General features: G+C 35.4%; 1 protein-coding gene and 1 non-coding gene across 3 annotated transcripts in view; both read right to left on the bottom strand.

Moving 5' to 3' along the window:
• Nucleotides 1-22,379, bottom strand: part of FCHSD2 (FCH and double SH3 domains 2) — a 285,218-nt gene that overhangs the window by 226,869 nt on the left and 35,970 nt on the right. For both annotated transcript variants that reach the window (XM_044258593.1, XM_044258594.1), the window contains exon 3: nucleotides 11,405-11,450. In XM_044258593.1, the coding sequence (XP_044114528.1) occupies nucleotides 11,405-11,450 (46 nt within the window). The remainder of the gene's footprint in view (nucleotides 1-11,404; nucleotides 11,451-22,379) is intronic.
• On the bottom strand, nucleotides 7,573-7,714 carry LOC122914739. The gene has a single exon (XR_006385831.1). It is a non-coding gene; the product is annotated as a U4 spliceosomal RNA (small nuclear RNA).

The following is a 22,379-nucleotide window of genomic DNA, read 5'->3' as shown; positions in this document are numbered from 1 at the left end:
CTCTCTCTCAAATAAATAAATAAAATCTTAAAAAAAAAACAAAAAAAAACCAAAAAAAACCACTATCTTTAAAAAAAAAATGCTCAAAGAACTAAAGGAAAATGTGGAGAATTTAAGAAAACAATGTGTAAACAAAATATTATTGAGGAAAGGACACTAGAAGCAATCTGAAGAAATAAAGAGCTCACTAAAGGTATTTATGTGGGCAATAACAAAAGACAATATTATTGTAACGATTGGTAACTATACTTTTTGTTACCTCCATGATTTAAAAAGACTTCTACATTTGAAGAAAAAAACTATCAGCGTAAAATGAAGTGTTAGTGTAACTTTTGTTTGCAACTCCAACGCTTGTTTTCTACATAATTTAAGAGACTAATACATTTTTTAAAATTACCAATTTAGATTTTTGGGCAGACAATATATAAAGATGTCATTTTGGGATATCAGCAAGTCAAAAGTGGGGGAATGGAACCTTAAAAGAGCAGTTTTTTCTGCTGCTAAAGTTAAGCTGGTATAAATTCAAGTAAGTGTTGTAACTTTAGGATGCCAAATGTAATCTCCTAGGTAAGCACAAACACAATAGCTACAGAATATACATAAAAGGAAGTAAGAAAGGAATTTAAACATTTCACTACAAAAAAAAAATGAACTTAAGAGAAGACACCAATGTAGGAAATAAGGGAGGAAAAAGCTATATAAGGCACATAGAAAACAAAGAGCCCAATGACAGAAATAAGTCCCTCCTTATCAGTAACTAGTGAATGGACTAAACACTCCAATAAAAAAAAAAAAAAACAGAGATTGGCAGAATCGGTAAAAAATACATGATCCAACTATATGATGTCTACGCAAGACTTACTTGGAATCCAAAGACATAAAGAGGCTGAAAGTCAAAGATGAAAGATGATATCCCATGCATGGAGCAACCAAAAGAGAGTAGAGGTTGCCACACTGATATCGCACAAAATACACTTAAAATCAAGAAAGGTCATGAGGGGCACCTGGGTGGCTCAGTGGGTTAAAGCCTCTGCCTTCGGCTCAGGTCATGATCCCAGGGTCAGGAGATCGAGCCCCACATTGGGCTCTCTTCTCCGCGGGGAGCCTGGTTCCTCCTCTCTCTCTGCCTGCCTCTCTGCCTACTTGTGATCTCTGTCTTGTCAAATAAATAAATAAAATCTTTAAAAAAAAAAAAAAGGTCATGAAACAAAGAGGACATCACACATTAGTAAAAGTTTCAACAGTGAGAATATAGAGTAATTATAAATGTTTATGTACCTTATGACAGACCATCAAAATATATGAAGCAATAACTGACAGAATTGAAAGGAAAACAAGACACTTCTACAATAATAAAGACCTCAGTAACCCACTCACAATAGTAAACAAAACAACCAGATAATATATAAGGAAATAGAGAAGGCTTAACCAACAAAACTAACTAGATCTAACAGACATAAACCTAACACTATGCCCAACAATAACAGAATACACATTATTCTCAAGTGCACACTAGATATTTTCCAAGATAAACCATACATTAGGGCCATAAATTAAGTCTCAATAGATTTTAAAAGATAGGTACCATACAGAGTATCTTCTCTGTCAACAACAGGAAAAGTTAGAAATCAATAAAGAAGGAAAAGTGGAAAATCATGTAAGTGAAACAACACACTTTAAAACAACCCTAGCTCGAAGAAGAAATCACAAGGGAAACCAGAAACTACCTAGAGATCAATGAAAATGAAAACACAACATCCCAAACATTAGAGGACAGAGCAAAAGCAGTGCCAAAGGGAAAATTCATAGCTATAAATGCTTGTATTAAAAAAAAAAAAAACAAGAAAGATCTCAAATCAACAACCTAACTTCAGAACATAAGAAACTAGAAAAAGAAGAACAAACTAAACCCAAAGCTAGCAGAGGAAAGGAAATAAAGATTAGAGCAGAGAAATACGTGAAACAGAGAACAGAAAAATAGAGGACATCAATGAAACTAAACGTTAGTTCTTCAAAAAAATCAACAAAATTGACAAACCTTAAACTAGATGGACTAAAGAGAGAAAACTCTAATTACCAAAATCATAAGTATAACTGGGGATTCTACAGAAATAAAAAGAATTTTATGAGAGTGCTATGAACAACTGTTTGTCAACCAATTAGATAACCTAAATGAAATGGACAAATTCCTAGAAATATAAAACCTGCCAAGACTAAATCACGAATAGAAAATCTGAATAGAAGTATAACTAGTAAGAAAACTGAATCAGGAAGACGAAGGAAGGAAGAAAAGAGAAAGGAATGGAGGGAGGAAAAAAAAGCAAAATCCTGGACTTGATGGCTTCACTGGTGAATTTTACCAAGCCTTTAACAAAGAACTAATACCAATCCTTCCCAAACTTTTCCAAAAACATGAAGGGGAGGGAACACTTCCTAAGCTATTCTCTGAAGCCCAATACCCTGATATCAAAGCCAGACAAAGACACTACAAGAAAGAAACCTAAAGACCAACATCCTTTATGAAACCAATGCAAAAGCCTCAGAAAAATAGCAGCAAACATAATTTTGTTTTTAAAACATTTAAAGTCAAGGGCACCTGGGTGGCTCAGTCAGTCAGGGTCATGAGATCAAGCCCTGTAGCTCTGCTCTGGGTGTGGAGCCTGCTTAGGATTCTCCCTCTCCTTCTCCCTCTGTCCCTTCACAATCCCCCTTCTCCCTCTCTCTGAAAAATAAATAAAATAACATAAAATAAAACATTAAAAATCAAGTTGTATCAAACTTGAGAAAAAAATCAGTCTGCTCTTCTCCCCAAATGTATCTCTTACCCATAGTTGCAAGCTAAGAAACTCAAAAAAATAAAAATAAAATAAAAATTTAAAAATAAGAATCACCATAAACATAGAAAATAACCCTCAATCTTCTCTCAGGATAGTTATCCTCATTGTTCTACAGGAAGAGCGTGGCAGAGTGAAAAATTCCAAGTGTGTAGTCTGCCATTTCAAAGAACCTTGCCAATGCTTCTATAATAGCAATGGCCAGAAAGCTAACTGCACTCAGCTAAATTAAGTTACATTTTAAACCTCTATGCTGGTGAAATTTACCAAAAAAGAACCCCATCACATACACTAACTTCTTGGGTAGTATCCCAACTCCTCTTCATTAGTTTGTTTCTTGAAACAGTAAAAATAGCAAAAACTTTAGGGGCAACAGTGTGTCACAACAGGCTATTTGACAGGGTGTCCATATTTGCTCCATGTTTGTCCTCAAGCAAGGAGCCGCCCTTAAAGTCCACAATCTTTTCCTGCTCTTTCTCTCTAACCACAGTAACCTTTTGTATCCTTCTTTCACTGGCAGCATTCTGCCAAAGACTACAGGAAGTAAATTAATACACAGAACTTGCCCTTAGCAATTTCAGTTTGAGTACTGCAAATGATTTTACTAACACCTCAAGTGGTTTAGCTAACTGCAGTCAAAAGCCAGATTTGATTTTACCCTAATATTTAAGGTTGTTTAGTGACTATTACATGGCTTCTGTGTTTTCAGAGATTCATTTATTCTGTTTGTATAAATAGATATGTAACACATCTGTTATTTCTGGAGAATTACAAAGTGAATTTCAGAAACCATGCTTAAAAATAAAACATTAATACTCTTGTAGGAAATTGAAAGTAACCAAGCATCTTGAAAAAGTGCAGAGCTCAAATCCCTTCAAGTATAAATAAGGTTATGCAATATTATTTTTTTTCTTCCAACAGTCCCCTAAAACTATATTACAAATCTACTTTTCATGTGCTTTAGGTACTGTTCTTCAGATTGCTATCATATGATCAATCCATTTGAACTATTTTCCTTTATGATACTTCTCTATTGGGATGGCTCCTCTGTACCCTCTCTAAATTTCACAAATAATACTCAACTTTTTTGGCCAGTCAATCCTTTGCATAGAGGATGACAACATTACACTATTAATAATAATTCTATAAAGATCATCTCAGTGTCTTTGAAGGAAAAGAAGTTAATATATTAAATTGGAAGATAACACAACCATAGAGTGTAAGCCCTCTAAGTGCTAGAATTTTCCTTCTCTTTCAGGCAGTGCCATAATACCTAGAAGAGCGCTCAATAAATATTTCTCAACACATGGTAACTGGTATATCTCAAAATAAACTTCTAACTTAAAAACAGTATTTTATTAAATAATTAAATGTAGTAACCAATCCTTCTGGAGCACAAATTCTCACTCATCTTATGGTCTAACTAAGGAAACACCAACATTCACAGGACTGAGCTCCCAACAGAGGTGAATCACCAGGCTAAAATACTAAAAAGGAACCAAAACACAACCACCATATTTTTAAAAGCTGTTTTAACACTGCAAAACTGATAGAGGAGATTAAGTGTTCATATAAATTTCAATTCCATTTATTTCTAAGGTATTTAGACACTCTTGGCTACTTAGATGATCTACCAATGACAAATAATAGCAAAAGCTACAGAACTTCCCAAAAGGAAGTTTATAATAGTGTCATTACCAAACATTACTATTAGACAGTTGGTACAAAGATGTTTCACATTCTTTCATTTAACAACTAGCAGACTCTCTAAAGGAAATTCCCACCATAAGACCAAATGCTCTAATTTTCAGTTGATTTTTAAATGTGCTGAAATGTAACAGTTAAGAATATATATTGGCTTTTATAATAGTGCTTGATCTCAAATGTTTAAGTTAAAATTAAATTCTCAGATTTTGCTCTTTCTCCAGTTCTGCCTTGTCAAAATTCTAACATAATAAAATTTAACACTTTTTTAGAGCAGCAGCAATACATGATATAGCAAAAATATACAGACATAGTTTGAGACAATTAGATAAATGATTTTTAAAATTTACTATCACTATTATAGATTCAATCAGGCCTGAAAATTGGCAATATCAGTGATGTTGTATTCTAATCCATCCAAGTCATCAGAATAAACCATAAAATCTTATTAGGCCCAACATCAACTACATAGTATTTCTGCTCATATTTAATAGAAATCTAATCATGAAGGGAAAAAATGAAAAATTCCAAATACAAAATGCATTCTACAATACAAATGACCAGACCTATCAAAAAAAATCAATGCCAGGAAAAACAAATGGAGGAAACATTCTAAATAAAATCAAGAGACATTATCCACCAAATGCAATGTGCAAACCTTAATTGGATCTTGGGGAAACAACTTATAGAGATTTCAGGAATAAATGAGGAAATATGAATGTAAACTATATATTAGATATTATAGAATCATTACTCATTATCTTGGGTGTGATAATGACATTATAATTATTTGGGGAAATGTTCTTTTTCTTAGAAGATACAAAGTGAAGTATGTAGAAGAGAAGTATGATGATTGCAGCTTACTTTCAAACAGAATAGCTTAGAAAAAATGTATATCGACACAATATTAATATAGGAAAATGTTAATAACTGGTTAAGACAGAGGCAATTAATAGTATTCCTTTTGTTAAAGTATTATTCTTCAGTGTATTATTCTTCCAACATATCTGAAGATTTGCAATTTTTCCAAATAAAGAATTAAAGGAAAAAATGTCAGTAGGTCAGTAAGTTTCTTCATATTTTTTTAAAGACTTTATTTATTTGAGAGAGAGAGAACGCACACACGCACACACAAACAAGTGGAGGGAAGACAGTGGGAGAAGCAGCAGACTCCCCACCCAGCCAGGAGCCAGACAATTCCAGGATCCTGAGATCAGGACCCAAGCTAAAGTCAGAGGCTTAACTGGCTGAACTTCCCGGGTGCCCCTCTGCACATTTCAATTCAATTCATTAAAAAATTCCAAACTCTAAAGTTGGTTAACACAATGAAAATTTCATTTCCTATAGCTTAAAGTAATAACTTAAATGATTCTTGTTATGGATACATTTTAGATAACTTGGATTATAAAGCAAATTTCGATAAAGCTGATCCTACTGCATGGGTTTCTATTATTAAATCTGAATTACTGTTGCATTTTTTAAGGCTTAAAATAATTTTTTAAAGACTTTAAGTGATAGTTTTTCAACAAATTCTGGCATAATAAAACCAGTTATGTAGTTATGCTAATGAAACAGAAGATGTTCTCACAGTGGGAGGATTTTTATAATGCTTCCCTAAAGGCAAGAAAATCCTCCCACTACTTTACCTCTTACTATTTCCCAGACACATAAGACTATACAAAGGTCCACAAATTTAATTAATCACTCTCTTTCTACTAGGGAAATCCATTATCTAACAAAGCTAGGCTCCAACAATTTACAGAAATAAATAAAACTAAGACACTGAATACAACAAAGACCATCATATACAGGTACACACACATTGAAAAACAATTTCATATTCATTAGTGTATCTGACAAGCCTGAAAAGAAGAGAGGGGAGAATGGTCATCATTCTCCTCTCAAAAATGATGTAAAAATGAAGGTCAGAGAAGTCAAGTAATTTTCTTAGTATCATCAGTTCGATGTATTTCAGACAGAATATTCCTGCCTTTGAATTAGTGTCCCATTTCTTGTCCATAAAATGAAAAATATGTAGTCAGTGGCTATAGTAATAAATACAAATAAAGCAATTAGATATCTACTCCCATATACCCCCAAAATACCAAAAGACTACAGTCCAATATGAATATATCATATATAAGTAATATTAGGAATATTTTATTTTGCAACATATTTCTCAGTCTGTGAAAGAAAAAGAGCCATTAGGAATATCCTTTCTTTTTTTTTTTTTTTAAGATTTTTATTATTTATTTATTTGACAGACAGAGATCACAAGCAGGCAGAGAGGCAGGCAGAGAGATAGAGAGAGAGAGGAGGAAGCAGGCTCCCTTCTGAGCAGAGAGCCCGATGTGGGGCTCGATCCCAGGACCCTGAGATCATGACCTGAGCCGAAGGCAGCGGCTTAACCCACTGAGCCACCCAGGTGCCCCAGGAATATCCTTTCTTAATGTCAACCACATTTCAACTTTCTTTAAAGAATGAAACCTCTACATAACCTGGAAAAAAAAAAGAGCATAGCTAATCAATTCTATTAAGATACATATTTTTTAAAACATTTTAAAATCTCTGAAATCAGGGCATAGATAACCATTGATAACATCTCACAACTGCAGTTGTGAGATCAGCATGTAAGAGAAGCTAATGGTTGTTCTGTTCCCTTGAGAAGACAACTGCAACTCCTATATTTCTAACAACAAACATGTAAAAATCCCAAGTGTTGTCTAAAAACCTTCCCTGACACTGTCTGCTAAGATCAAGACACTTCCGGTATGAAAACCTAGAGAATGGTATCAGGAAAGGGGAAAAATTCCTGGAGACAATGCTGGAATATTCTGTTAAGAAATGCTATGCTACGGGTGCCTGGGTGGCTCAGTGGGTTAAGCCTCCGCCTTCAGCCCAGGTCATGATCTTAGGGTCCTGGGATCGTGTCCCACATCAGGCTCTCTGCCCAGCAGGGAGCCTGCTTCCTCCTCTCTCTCTGCCTGCCTCTCTCCCCACTTGTGATCTCTGTCTGTGAAATAAATAAATAAAATCTTAAAAACAAAAAAAAGAAAGAAATGCTACACTACTAATATACTAAGATGTACAGAGGTAATCTAGTATGGAAAAGTAAATGGCAATAATCGCGCCTCGGATAAACCTCATTGGCTATGATACTGCCACTGCGCAAAGCTGGAAAAGTAAGTAAATTAATGGCTCTGGATCTAAAAGTTATTCAGAACAGTCAGACTTTAAGTAGGAAGGCATTTTAGAAATACCTTTATCAATTTATTATACTTACATTTCCCTTTTAAAGTATGGCCAAGAAATAGATATTTTAAAATATCACTTCTAATTAATGCTGAAAGAGTTCTTTCAAAAACTGTAAGCAGATGATAAAGAAAGCACAGTGTCACACAGAGTTTAACTTGCAATTTTTTTTAAGATTTTATTTATTTCTTTGACAGACAAAGATCACAAGCAGGCAGAGAGGCAGGCAGCAAGGGATGGGGTGGGGCGGGGAGCAGACTCCCTGCTGAGCAGAGGGGCTGGATCCCAGAACCCTGGGATCATGACCTGAGCCAAAGGCAGAGGCTTAACCCACTGAGCCACCCAGGCAGCCCCATAAATAACTATTTTTTTTTTACAGTACATTCATTAAGACTACTAATGCCTTAAAATTATACATAACTTCTGACCCAGAAATTTCACTTATAAGAACTGGTGGAAGAAAATAATCAGAGATGAATGTAAAGCAGTTCAAACTAAAAAATAATTTAAATAGTCCAGCTGTCCTCTCTGACCACATCCCATCACCAATGAGGGTAGGTCCTCAGATAGCAAATGCAAATAATAAGTCTGACGTCATCTAGCAAAATCCACAGATAAAATGTCAGTCTTTGAGGGGTATCTCTACTACCGATAAAAAGTAAAAACACTGGTGAGGGAGTTAAAAAAGAGTGTAGAGATAGCTTTGTCTATATCATCAAGAAATAAATTGAAAAATTTATTGGAAAAATATTGAAAAGTAAGAAGAACTGAGAAAAATCACCTAAGAAGTAAATATGAAAAGAGAAAAAAAGAACAATCAGCACACTGACTCTCCAAATGACTTCTCCCAAGCAGAGAGACACTGAAACACTTTAATGTCTGAATATTATTATTCTATGAAATTTTAAAATATACATTAGGTATCTTACACAGTTTATACATTATTATATAGAACTGTATAAACAAAACCAGGTATAATTTACTTAAAAGACATTTAAAGAAGTTTTTCAAGAATAAATTAGACTGCTCTGTAAAATGCAATTCCACTATACTATATAGCTATGTATAGAGAAAAATACATATGTCTACACACAAATAACATAAATATATGCTATAAATACACAAACACACACAAAAACATACGTATATGCACTTAACAGAACAAGAGACAGAAGTCTAAATATATCATTTAGAGTTAGAAAAATAACAAAGGCGCCAAAATAGTGCCGAATTACAATTGAAAGAGTAGGCCAAAAGGAATGGCTTAGGAAACTAATTTCTTACTTATTATACGAAATAATCTAGCAATAATGTCTAGAATTGATAAATCATGAATCAGTTATAAGCACATTATTTAAAGATATGAAAATGATCACCAGGAGAACCAAAATAGTCATCTACTTTTAATCTTTTCTCTGAGGATGGTGATTGTGATTGAGACAAAGGACTGCTAATTTTCATGCAATTTAATGTACTGTCTTTTATTTTTAATAATCAGCCTATCTTATTTATTTGATTATTAAAACTTTAAATCATGTTCCAGACAAATATACAAAAATTTTCATTTCATATAAATTTTAAGGGCAGATCACATACTTTGGTCTCAGTGGAAACATCTATTAAAGGCACAATAACTGCCCTATTTTACAGGTCTGTTGAGAGGATTACACCAGATAATGTATATAAAATAAACAGAAGAACATTAAAGAAATTGTATGAAAAAAAATCAGCAAAATGCCTAGTACAATGATTCAATAAATTTTAGCTATCATTACTAGTACTTATTAAATTTGCATAGAATAAGGTTCAACACTAATTATTAAAACTGACACTAATTCGGGGTGCCTGGGTGGCTCAGCAGGTTAAAGCCTCTGCCTTCAGCCCAGGTCATGATCCCAGGACCCTGGGGTCGAGCCCCACATAGGGCTCTCTGCTCAGTGCAGAGCCTGCTTCTCTCTCTCTCTCTGCCTGCCTCTCTGCCTACTCGTGTTCTCTGTCAAATAAATAAATAAAATCTTTAAAAAAAAAAAAAACTGACACTAATTCAGGGGCGCCTGGGTGGCTCAGTGGGTTAAGCCTCTGCCTTTGGCTCAGGTCATGATCCCAGGGTCCTGGGATCAAGCCCTGCATCAGGCTCTCTGCTGAGCAGGGAGCCTGCTTCCCTTCCTCTCTCTCTGCCTGCCTCTCTGCCTGCTTGTGATCTCTGTCTGTCAAATAAATAAATAAAATCTTAAAAAAAAAAAAAACTGACACTAATTCATTATGTAAAGTACCTGATTTACAAGCACTCAATAACTAATGGCCAAATTAATGAGTCTATCTTTCAAGAAATAATTATCTTCTAAGATTACCAAATAAAATACAGTTACCTTGTTAACCACAGTGAAATCAGAATAAAACTAAAATCAAAACCTGACATTTATAATTTTGGGAGTGGAAAGACATCAATTTTAGAATTCTGTTCCACATAGAAAGTAACTGCTTACAAGGGCCAAAATTTCCAAATCATGTCAAACTTTTTATACAAGGAAAGGTAGTTATTAATTCTTTACATATCTACAAAATGATATACCAACATAATTTTTTCTTGGCGCATTTAGTTATCTGGGAGCAAATAAAATTCTAATTAAAATAAAAGAAGGAGGAGTGCCTGGGTGGCTCAGTGGGTTAAAGTCTCTGCCTTCGGCTCAGGTCATGATCCCAGAGTCCTGAGATCGAGCCCCACATCGGGCTCTCTGCTCAGCAGAAGCCTGCTTCCTCCTCTCTCCTCTCTGCCTGCCTCTCTGCCTACTTGTGATCTCTGTCTGTCAAATAAATAAATAAAATATTTTTTAAAAAGAAAAGAAGGAAATGCTTAAATTTCCCTAGAAATAGCACTATGCCATCCACAGAAAGTACATCATTCTCTATCAACAGGGACCTAAACAGATATAAATGCCTAACTGGATAAAATAAAATTAACCTTCCATAACACTGTAAAGAATAGGATACATTAGAGAATGAATATACAGATGACCTCTGTACAATGTGGGGATTAGGGGTGCCAACCCCCAATGTAGTCAGCAATCTACATACAACTTTGATTCACAAAAATGTAACTACTAAAACCCTACTGTTGACCAGAAGACTTACTGATAACATAAGCAGTCAATAACACAAATTTTGTATATATATTATATACAGTATTTTTACAAAAAACCAACCTAAAAAATGTTAGTAACAAAACTGAGGAAGAAGAAATACATTCACAAAATGGTACATAAATTTATTGGGGGGGAAAAATCCCATGTATAGGCAGAACCATGCAGTTCAAATCCATTTCGTTCAAGGGTCAAGTATATATACTCATAAAATGTATGCATTATTACTTACACTTGCAAATACTTAAAAATTCTATAAATATTATCTCCAAAGGCTCATAACCTTCATAAGGAGGCACTTAACTCCTTGTCTAGAGATTCAAATGAAGTAAAAAGGAGGATCAAAGTGAGATAGCCAGAAATTTTTTTTAAAAAGGATGCAGGGATAACAAAGTTTCTCTCCAACAACCACATCTGCCTTTAAGCCAAAGAAGAGGCATAACCTAGAATGGTCACCTCAATTTCCAAGCTTACCTGTGCATACTCTCTTTCAATGGCAGCTTTCTTCTGACTGAATGTCCTAAAAACACAAATAAAAATTCATTACCAGAAGTATAACAAAAATTTTATGTAAATTTATCAACCCACCCTCAGATACTACCTGATCAACTGTGTTCAGGGAAAATACAACATATTATTCATTTATGTTCCTAGGAGTACTGCTGACAAAAGACTCTGGAGTCAGAAAATAAAATCAAACATTCAAATCCTGCCTCCATGTACTAGTTGTATGACCTTGGTCAAGTCACTTGACTGCTCCGTGCCTCAGAATAGGGATAGTAACAGTATCCACATCACAGGGATAGTGTAAAATTTACTTAATTAAAATACATTAAGTGCTCAAACCGTGTCTAACACACAGTAAAAGCTATATATGTACTTTTATGACAAGGACTAATGCATAGTAGGCACTAAAAATGTTTACTGAACTTAACCAGTGTAGAGGGAACTACAGAAAACAAAGTAAAAATTGAATGTGGGGGGCACCACAAATTTGGAGGGCTGCCTCAGTTGGTAAAGCATGTAACTCTTGATCTCAGAGTTTTAAGTTCAAGCCCCATGCTGGGTACAGATAACTTAAAAAATAAAATCTTAAAAAAAATAATAAATCAGGGGTACCTGAGTGGCACAGTCAGTTCCACGCCTGATTATTCGTTTTGGCTAAAGTGGTAATCTCAGGGTCATGAGATGGAGCCCCTCCATCGGACTCCATGCTCAGTGCACAGTCTGCTTAAGACTGTCTCTCGCTCTACCCCTCCCCCACAATGTGTTCTCTTTCTCTCCCTCCCTCGCTCTCTCTAAAATGAATAAAACTTTTCAAAAGGAAGAAAATCAAATTTTGATCAGCTTAGCAACATGAAGAACAGTCAAATCAATTCCTTCATTCTAGTCCTTTGTAGCAAGAGTTACAAAACAAAGTACAAGGACACTAAATGTGGTATAATGGATGTACCCTTTCCATACATGTATTATATTTGACAGATTCTATGGTAACACTTTTCACATTTTAACATTTATGATACTGGGATTCACCTTTTAGTAATGATTAGCAGTATTTTCTTTTACTTCAATAGTACATGAAATAACAGTACACCTTATAAACCATAGACAAGGTAGTCAGTGAAATATGTTAATACTGACAATTTACCTTGAATAGTTTGAGCTTAAGACTTTTCTGTTAGGGGCCAGATATCTGTACTCTTAAAAGCACTTCACTAAGGCAGAAATATCAGAGTAAAAAGTGAAAAATATAAAGAAAAGGGTGGGATTTGCAGGGAAAAAAGACAATTTAAGCCAAACCTTCCACTTTAACAGTTATTTAAATTTATCAACATGACTATTCATTTCTTATATAAGAAAAACAACTATTTAAGATCTTACTACATTTGTTTTTAGTGAATAACTGTTACATAGCCTTAAAAAGGAAGGAAATACTAACATATATGCTATAACAAGGATGAACCTTAACGACATTACACTTAATGAAGTCAGTCACAAAAAGGCAAATACTCTAGGATTCCATTTATATGAGGTACTTAGAGTAGTCAAAATCATATAGACGGGGCGCCTGGGTGGTTCAGTGGGTTAAAGCCTCTGCGTTTGGCTCAGATCGTGATCCCAGGGTCCTGGGATCGAGCCCCACATCGGGCTCTCTACTCAGTGGGGAGCCTCCTTTCCCCTCTCTCTCCACCTGCCTCTCTGCCTACTTGTGATCTCGGTCTGTCAAATAAATAAATAAGATCTAAAAAAAAAAAAAAATCATATAGACAGAAAGAATGGAGGTTTCGAGGGGCCGGAAGGAGAGCAGGAGAGGAGTCATTACTTAACCAGTATAGTTTCAGTTTTACAAGTTGAGGAGTTCTGGAGATGGATGATGGTGAAAGTTGGAGAACAATATGAAGTATTTAATACCACTAAACTGTACACTTAAAAATGGCTAAGATAGTACATGTTATGCCATACATATTTTACTATAGTAAAAAGGTGGAAAAAAATGTAGCATAGCTTTTCCTTAAGGGGTACTGTACTTTTTAAAGCATTTAACACAGTCCTTTAAAAAATAATAAGTCAGATGCCTGGGTGACTCAATTAGTTAAGCGACTGCCTTCGGCTCAGGTCAAGTCCCACATCAGGCTCCCTGCTCAGCAGGGAGTCTGCTTCTCCTTCTGACCCTCTCCCCTCTCATGCTCTCTCTCTCTCAAACAAATAAATAAAATATTTTTAATAAATAAATAAAATACAGTGAGTCTATTGTCCTTAAAGCATACAAACTATATATTATATACACATATATAAATACACTGGATGCATTTATATACTGTTTTATATAACACACACATCAAAAGAGTCATTAAGTTTTCTCTGGGTAGTGGGATTACAGGCTTTCAACTTCTTTGCTTCCACTATTTTCTGATGTTTTAGTAAGAATATCTATCATGTTTGAAAAAATGTCCTCATTTTTATTTATTTATTTTTATTTTTTAATAAACATATAATGTATTTTTATCCCCAGGGGTACAGGTCTGTGAATCGCCAGGTTTACACACTTCACAACACTCACCATAGCACATACCCTCCCCAATGTCCATAACCCCACCCCCCTCCCGCCAGCAACCCTCAGTTTGTTTTGTGAGATTAAGAGTCACTTATGGTTTGTCTCCCTCCTGCTCCCATCTTGTTTCATTTATTCTTTTCCTACACCCCAAACCCCCCATGTTGCATCTCCACTTCCTCATATCAGAGAGATCATATGATAGTTGTCTTTCTCCAATTGAAATGTCCTCATTTTTAAATAAATGCACACACATAAACACATGCATACACCTTTATGTACTCATGTTGTTTTACTAAAATTGTACCAGAAATCATTATGACTAGTACTATCAAATATGTGATCTTCCCACCTACCATAAATACCCAAGCAAAAATGAACTAGCTTGGGGCACCTGGGTGGCTCAGTGGATTAAAGCCTCTGCCTTCGGCTCAGGTCATGATCCCAGGGTCCTGGGATCGAGCCCCACATCAGGCTCCCTGCTCAGTAGGGAGCCTGCTTCCTGCCCCCTCTCTCTGCCTGCTTCTCTGCCTACTTGTGATCTCTGTCTGTCAAAAAAATAAATAAAATCTTTAAAAAATAAAATAAAATAAAATGAACTAGCTTATACTTTCCCCATTAAAAAATCTGAAAACTTACCTATATTTGGAAGGAGGTAGAATTTTTTAATATTTTACAAAACATGAAAGCAAATATTTAAGCTATTAGTAGTACTTATTTAGTGTTTAGTGTTTATTTCTTTAGCTTGAAAGCTTAGATGTAAATCATCCTGAAATAAGAATATTCAAGTGAAGTCACCAAAAAAATAGGAACTCTCTTACTCTGAACATGCATATCAACTAATTTTAAAGCTCTCAGTGGAATTTTTAGTAGTTATGACACAATTACATGTCTACTAAGTAATTTTCTGTTCTAATGAAAGAAAACAAATCCAAGTTGACAACTATTCAAAATCAACATCATTAATATTAGAAATCTATTTATTATAATTCACAGTCAAGAGAGCAGAACAAAAAAAAAACTTCTCATAATCTCCATATAAGATGAAAAAGCATTTGTTAAAATTCAACATCAGTTTCTCATAAACGTCTTTAGAAATATAATGGATGCTATAATTAAACAGATGGACAAGAACAAGTGATGGCAAGGACATGGAGAAATGAAGCTGGCAGGAATGTAAAAAGATGCAGCTGCTTCAGAAAATCATAGTCTGGGAGTTCCTCAAAAGGTTAAACAAAGAGTTACCATATGACGCAGCAGTTCTATTCCTAGGTATATAACCAAGAAAACTTAAAACATATGTTTATACAAAAACTTGTAAATGAATGTTCATAGCAGCATTATTTATGATTGCCAAAAAGTGGAAACATCCCAAATGTCCATCAACTGATGATCAGATAAACAAGATGTGGTATATTCATATGATGGAATATTATTCAAAAAAGGAATGAAATACTGATACATGATGCCATATGAATGAACTTGGAAAGCACTATGCTAAGAAGTCCCATAAAAGGCCACATATTATATCATCCCATTCATACAGAATGTCCCAGAATAGGCAAGCCTACAGAGACAGAAAGTAGATCAGTGGTTGCTAAGGGTTGGAGAGTTAAGTTGGCCATTATTTAAAAAATATTTTTCTTTTAACTAGATAGGTTGATTATAAAGTTCATAAAGAAAAATGAACATTTAAGAATACTTATAAACATTTTGAAAAAGAATAATATTTTTAAAAAGACCTACTCTCACCAGATAATAAAAATTAATTTAAAAAGTGACAATACTTGGGCTCCCGGGTGGCTCAGTCACTTAGGCCTCTGCTTTGGATCAGGTCATGATCTCAGGGTCCTGGGATCGAGGCCCACATCGGGTTCTCTGCTCAATGGGAAGTCTGCTTCCCTCTCTCTCTGCCTGCTCTCTGCCTACATGTGATTTCTCTCTCTGTCAAATAGATAAATAAAATCTTAAAAAAAAAAAAGTGACAATACTTAAGACAGCTTGGTAATGGAACATGAGTAAACAGAGAGATAATGAAACATAAGTCAGAAATATACCTAAAATAGAGCTCCCCTACAACCCAGCAATTGCACTACTAGGTATTAATCCAATGGATATAAATACAGTGACCCAAAGGGGCACCTGTACCCCAATATTTATAGCAGCAATGTCTACAATAGCTAATATATGGAAAGCCCACAAATGTCCATCGACAGATGAATGGATAAAGATGGGTATGGGTGTGTGTGTGTGTGTGTGTAAAATGGAATATTACTCTGCCATCAAAAAATTAAATTTTGGGGCGCCTGGGTGGCTCAGTGAGTTAAGCCGTTGCCTTCGGCTCAGGTCATGATCTCAGGGTCCTGGGATCGAGTCCAGCATCGGGCTCTCTGCTCAGCAGGGAGCCTGCTTCCTCCTCTCTCTCTCTCTGCCTGCCTCTGCCTGCTTGTGATCTCTCTCTGTCAAATAAATAAATAAAATCTTAAAAAAAAAATTAAATTTTGCCATTTGCAACGATATGGATAGAACTAAAGAGTATTATGCTAAGTGAAATAAGTCAGTCACAGAAAGACAAATATCATATAATTTCACTCATATGTGGAATTTAAGAAACAAAACAGATGAACAAAGGGGAAGAGAAGGAAAAATAAAATAAGATGAAAACAGAGGAAGGCAAACTATTAGAGACTCAACTATAGACAACAAACTGAGGGTTGCTGGAGGGGAGGGGGGGATGGGATCTTTTCCTCTTTGAATCAAAATGTTTTCTTTTCCAGTTATTAAATTTTTGTGTTTGGCAGTGTCTTTTCCTCCCTCCTTCCCTCCTTCTCTCTCCCTTTCCTTTCCTTTTTCCTTTTCTTTTCTCCCTTCTTTTCTTTTTTCCTTTCTTTCTCTTTCTCTCTCTCACTTTCTTTCTTTCTTTCTTCCTTTCTTTCCAGCACATTCTTTACTCTGGACATTCCAATCTAAAGTGAGTCAATGCAAGAAACTAGGTGCTTACAAAATTATTTGAAGATGCAGAGGAGCAAGAGGTAGGGATCCACAGGTGGGCTTAACTGGTTAGCAGCATAGCTGGGACCCAGAGATCAGGAGTGCTGACTGATCTCACTGCTATGACTGAGGTCTGGCCTTTGCCCTGGGCTTCTGGGTAGTAATCTCTAAACCTCTGGAATGTTATGACTGATAACAGTGTTTTTATTTACCTGGGGACTTCAATCCATGGCAAATAGCCTATACTAACAATGTGATTTACTGAGAGTGGTGTGGAGAAGAGGGGGGCAGGGGCACATGGTATGAACTCAACCTCTGAAAGAGCTGGAAACTAAAGTTAGCCCATGGGCAGTCAATCACATCCAAGTAACCAAACATACCTCTTCCCCTTCGTTGATTTTAAATTACATCCCTTCGCTATTAAAAAACCACAACCTTCCATAAACTTTCAGTGAGCTGTGTGAGTCCTATAAATTATCAAATCTAAGGGTGGTCCGGGGGACCCCTGATCTTGCAAGTCATTTCAGAAGTGAGGGTAATCCTAGAGACCTCCAAACTTGCAGTTGCTGTCAAAAGCGCGAGTTGTCAGGATGCCTGGGTGGCTCAGTGGGTTAAAGCCTCTGCCTTCGGCTCAGGTCATGATCCCAGGGTCCTGGGATTGAGCCCCACATCGGGCTCTCTGCTCAGCAGGGAGCCTGCTTCCTCCTCTCTCTATCTCTCTGCCTGCCTCTCTGCCTACTTGCGATCTCTGCCTGTCAAATAAATAAATAAAATCTTTAAATTGAAAAAAAGAAAAAAGTACAAGTTGTCTTGGGAACTCCCTAACTCCGTAATTCATTGCCAGGATCAGAAAAAAAACTAAAAATGTTCAAATTATTATTATTATTTTTTAAGAGTTTACTTACTTGATAGAGAGAACGCACCCCAGCAGGGGGAGAGGCAGAGGGAGAGGGAGAACCAGGCTCCCCGCTGAGCAGGGAGCCCAACATGGGGCTTGATCCCAGGACTCTGAGATCACAACCTGAGCTAAGGCAGAGGCTTAACCAACTGAACCACCAAGATGCCCCCAAAATGTTCAAATTATTAATGGTGATAATGGAAATAGGATATCAACAACCATAATGATGAATGTTAAAAATAATGCATGCACTAAATGGCTGAAATTTAAAACACTGGTAACTATAAATATCAGTGAGCTTACAGAGAAATGAAACTTTGTTATTGGTGGGAATATAAAATAATACAATGCTTTGGGGAAAATATGGTATTTCTTATATAATTAAGCACATATCTATCCTGACATAGCAATTTAGAAGTAGGCATTTACCAAGAGAAATGAAAACATAAGTACCCAAAATCACTTCATGAAAATATTTATAGCACCTTTATTCATGAACAGACAAAAACAGTAAACAGTCCAGGTATTCCTCAGTGGGATAATAGATCAACAAATAGATCAACATATATAATAGATCAATATATATCCAAAATACATAAAGAACTTCTAAAACTCAACACCCAAAAAACAAATAATCCAATTAAAAAAATGGGCAGATGCCACAAATAGACAACCTTTCAAAGCAACATACAGATGGCCAATAGAGACACACGAAAAGATGCTCAACATCACTCATCATTAGGGAAATACAAATCAAAACTACAATGAGAGATCACCTCACACCCGTCAAAAGAGCTAAAATCAGCAACACAAGAAACAACAGGTATTGACAAGGATGTGGAGAAAGGAGAACCCTCCTGCACTGTTGGTAGGAATGCTGGTATGGCTACTCTAGAAAACAATATGGAGGTTCCTTAAAAAGACAAAAATAGAACAACCCTATGATCCAGCAACAGCACTACTAAGTATTTTACCCAAATAACACAAAAGTACTAATTCAAAGGGATACATGTACCCCAATGTTTGTAGCAGCATTATCTACAATACTCAGACTGTGGAAGCAGCCAAGTGCCCATGAACTGATGATGGATAAAGATGTGGTATGTATGTGTATATAGATAGAGAGATAGATACAGGTAGAGATAATGGAAGATTACTCAGCCAAAGAAAAGAAAGAAAGAATAAAAGCTTGCCAATTTCCAATGACATGGATGGAGCAAGAAGTATTATGCTAAGTGAAATAAATTAACCAGAGGAAGACAAATACCATATGACTTCACTCACAGGTGGAATTTAAGAACCAAAAACAAATGAGCAAAGGTAAGAGAGAGGAAGATAGAGGGAGGGAGGGAGGGGTAAACCAAGAAACAGACTCTTTATAGAGACCAAATTGATGGTTACCAGAGGGGAGATGGGTAGGGGGATAGGTTAAATAGGTGATGGGGATTAAGGAGTGCACTTGTAATAAACACCAGGTGTTGTATGTAAGTGCTGAATCACTAATTGTACACTTGAAACTAATATTACACTACATGTTAACTAACTGGAATTTAAATAAAAATTTTTTAAAGTGATATAGTCTTGTGAAATGGGTAAGCCTCATGATTCACAGATGTGTACCCCTTGGGCAAATAATACATTATATTAATAAAAATAATTAATAAAAATAATACATATTAATAAAAATAATTTTTAGAAAAAGAATACCAAAACAAAAGTGATATATTCTTAAAAGGGAATAAAACTTAGCAATAAAAGCAAATGGACTATAAAATGACTACCACATTTTTATTATTCTGAGTTAGTTCACCCTGTTATTTTACAAATAACACTGTATAAATACAACTAGTATTAGGATATAAAAAGAATTTTTTAGCATGGACAGCAAAGTGGTATAAGGGAACTAGTATACTTGTATTATCAGCATGTCGACAACTCTTTCATCAAAACCCCTTTATGGAGCACCTGGGTGACTTGGTCGGTTAAGTGTCTGCCTTTGGCTCAGGTCATGATCCCAGGGTTCTGGGACTGAGTCCCACATCAGGCTCTCTGCTCAGCAGGGAGCCTGCTTCTTCCTCTACCTCTGCCCCTCTCCCCTGCTTGTGTGATGCACTCAAAAAAAATTTTTTTTATACAAAACAAGTAGAATAAAGAACTGAAACTATACAAGTCTTGGAGAGGAAATTATTTGGCTCCTAATAAAAATATTTGCCAACAACATTCACCAAGTATCTTCTGAATTTCAGGTATTCTGCTAAACAGGCACAAGAAATATAAACGAATGAGACATGGACTCTGCTCTCAAGGGATTCATTAGTACAGGCATAAATGGATGATGCCAAGATTCAAAATGCTATTGTCATAAAATAAAAGGTAGAAAGTGTTCTTATTTCTTATTAATTAGGCAACCTTGGGCAAGTTAATTTTCCTGCCTGTGCTTCAGTTTCCTATAAAAAGAACACCTACCTCATAGGATTATTATGAGGATGAAATGTACATATTTGTAAAGCACTTAGAATAGACTAGGTACATACTAAATGCTAGAGTCTTTATTAAATAAGTGCAAATACATTCCACATTTATTATAATTATGAAATTTAATCCTATTTAAAATATTTTGACTAAATGAATATGTGAAGCACTAACAAAAAAATATACTTTACGTGACTCTGGTGTTGATGACAGAGCAAAGTGAGAATCTCCTTACTCCTCTAAGAAATTACCCAAAAGCAAAAAATAAATAAAAAAGCAAACGTGATCTCCAATAAATCTAGGAAACATATGAAAATATAAGTGAAAGGCCAAAAGAGAGACAAAACTGGAGAAAGAGGGTGAACATAAGGCATGAGGCTCCAAAACTGAAGGGGGTTGTGCAGACATCTCTTCAAGTGTACTTCCTGAGGTATAAAATGGAAACCGCATTTGCAACAACAAAAAAGGGGACATGAGCTAGGGGAAGGAACTTTGCTCCTCACAGTCTGAAGTAGTAGAGGAGACAGTACTAAATAAGGAATCACACAAACAAGCTACACTAGCAGAAATTAGGCTGCTGGTATGGCAAAAAGGTAGTGAAACAACCTACACTATGAATAGTCCTAAAGCAGCAAATCTTCTCTAGCCAAGGAGAATGAAATAAGTTCATACATACGTGCCTGGTTATAAGGAAAATTCCTATAAATTTGGAAGACAGTAGCTACCCTGAAACACCTACTTCCAATATCCTTTAAAAAGTAGTACAGGAAGAACTCTCTTCATTCAAAAAATAATAATAATAATAATAATAATAACCCAAAAAGAGGCAGGAATAGAAAATATAAATGGAAAACTTAAAGGAAAACAGGAGCCAAAGGACATTCATGAGAAAAACGCTGCCATGGAGCAGATTAAAAAATATATAGCCAAATATTTCAAATGAATTTTTAAAACTTAATAATTCAAAAAATGAATGAAACAAATACCACTTACATATCGAATTATAATGTTTAAGTACCAAGAGAATTGCAGTCTCGTTGACTCCTCAAAAACCTTAACTATTCATAGCCTATTGCTGACAGGAAGGCTTACCAATAACAGCCAATTAACACATATTTTGTATGTTATACATATTGCATACCATTTTCTTACAATAATCTAAGCTGGATAAAAGAAAATATTAAGAAAATCATAAAGAAAATAAATTTATGGGCGCCTGGGTGGCTCAGTGGGTTAAGCCTCTGCCTTCGGCTCAGGTCATGATCTCAGGGTCCTGGGATCAAGCCCCGCATCGGGCTCTCTGCTCAGTAGGGAGCCTGCTTCCTCCTCTCTCTCTGCCTGTCTGCCTACTTGTGATCTCTGTCTGTCAAATAAATAGATAAAATCTTAAAAAAAAAAAAAAAGAAAGAAAATAAATTTATAGTACTGGATTATATTTATATTTTTGGCACTGAGCCAAAAAAAATTGGACCCACATGGTTCAAACACATGTTGTCCAAAGGTCAACTGTATGTTACTGTGGATTTTTGTATGTGCCCTTTATCATATTAAGGAAGTTTCCTTTTATTCCTAGTTTTCTGAGTGGGGTTTTATAATTATTTATTTATTTAAAATTTTTTGATTAGTTGACACTTAATGCTACATGTGTTTATATATGTTACAATGTTTCAGGTATACAACACAGTGATTTCACCTTCTCTATAAGTTACACCAGGACTATCACAAGTGTAGCTACCATCTGTTACCACATAATGCTATTACAATATCATTGTATTTTCTATGCTATGCCTTTAGTTTACTGAGCAATTTTTTTCACAAAAAGGTGTTAAATTTTGTCAAATGCTTTTCTCTATTGAGATGATTATGTGGTTTTTCTCCTTTGTCCTATTCATATGGTGTATTTCACTCACTGATTTTCTTATGTTGAACTTCCGCATTCCTGGGATGAATCTCACTTCATAGTATGGTATAATTCTATAAATGTGTTGTCAGATTTGGTTTGTCAGTGTTTTGTCGAGAATCTTTGCATCAATGTT

Source organism: Neovison vison, chromosome 7, assembly GCF_020171115.1.
Source record: "Neovison vison isolate M4711 chromosome 7, ASM_NN_V1, whole genome shotgun sequence".
Classification (NCBI taxonomy): domain Eukaryota; kingdom Metazoa; phylum Chordata; class Mammalia; order Carnivora; family Mustelidae; genus Neogale; species Neogale vison.
The sequence above is the reverse complement of the archived record's forward strand: the minus strand, read 5'-3'. Positions and strand labels throughout refer to the sequence as shown.